The following is a 1,210-nucleotide window of genomic DNA, read 5'->3' on the forward strand; positions in this document are numbered from 1 at the left end:
TGTACATCCACGTCACTAAGCCACCGAAGGCATAATCGTCATCTCACATACTTGAAGAGAAAATTATAATGACAATTGGGACAGGTCATCACATTTTACCCCCTTAAAAAAATTTCGTCCCTAAAATTCCTACACAACAACACGTATCAATAACCATAAAACAGACGTGGATACAGGTCTCACATATGTTCTGCAGTCTCCTAGGTAGCTTCCTCGACCGAATGATTCCTCCATAAAACTTTCACCATACACATAGTCTTGTTCCTGAGAACCTTATCCTTCCAATCCAAAATCGTCACTGGCTCTTCATCATAAGTCAAGTCTGGGTTAATCTCTAGTGGTTGAGGAGGGATAACGTGCAATGGATCAGAGACATAGTGACGAAGCATAGATACATGGAAAATGTCATGTACCTTTGATAACTCTAGAGGTAGCTTGACCCTGTAAGCAACTTCACCAACTCGCTTAGTGATCGATACGGTTCAATATACCGAGGACTTAACTTACCTTTCACGGAGATAACTTTAGAAATAGCCAATCTCCAACTTTATATACTCTGTCAGTGGCATGCTTATCGGTGATACTCTTCTGTCGATCCTGGGCCGCTTTCAGGTTAGCTTTAATCACTTGGATATTCTGCGTAGTCTCATCCACAATCTCAGGGCCCATCAGCACTCTTCTGCCAACTTCAGACCAACATAACGGAGTCCGACATGGTTTACCATATATCACCTCAAAACGTGACATGCCAATGCTAGAATGATAGTTGTTATTATAAGCAAACTTGATCAAAGCTAAACGCTTATGCTAAGCATCTCCAAACTACAAAACCGAGGCTCTCAACATATCTTCTAACTCTGAATGGTTCTCTCAAATTGCCTATCCGTTTGAGGGCGATAAGCCGTGCTGTAGAGCAATCTTGAACCAAAAGCTTCCTAGAAAGCTACCCAAAATTTAGAAGTGAACCTAGGATCCCGATCAGAAATGATACTCACTAGGACACCATAATAGTTAACAATTTCTGAAATAAACTATTCTACCAACTGATTCAACAAATAATTTTCTTGAACGGGTATGAAGTGTGCCGACTTGGTGAGTCGATCCACTATCACCCAAATACCTTCATAACCATTATGCGTACAAGGTAACTTGTACACAAAATCCATTGTACTATCTTCCCATTTCCACTGAAGGACGAGAAGTGGCTGTA

At 40.9% G+C, this 1,210-nt stretch overlaps 1 protein-coding gene across 1 annotated transcript; it reads right to left on the bottom strand.

Moving 5' to 3' along the window:
* Positions 1-200: 200 nt before the first annotated feature.
* Positions 201-669, bottom strand: LOC125473659. Its single transcript, XM_048576810.1, has 2 exons — positions 524-669; positions 201-441 (listed from the first exon to the last, which is right to left on the bottom strand). The coding sequence occupies exons 1-2, from the start codon at positions 667-669 to the stop codon at positions 201-203; spliced, it is 387 nt and encodes a 128-aa protein (XP_048432767.1).
* Between the last annotated feature and the right edge of the window lie 541 nt (positions 670-1,210).

Source organism: the organism of the source record quoted next, unplaced genomic scaffold (genome assembly GCF_019419815.1).
Source record: "Pyrus x bretschneideri cultivar Hongxiangsu unplaced genomic scaffold, Pyrus_bretschneideri_v1 Contig91, whole genome shotgun sequence".
Classification (NCBI taxonomy): Eukaryota; Viridiplantae; Streptophyta; class Magnoliopsida; order Rosales; family Rosaceae; genus Pyrus; species Pyrus x bretschneideri.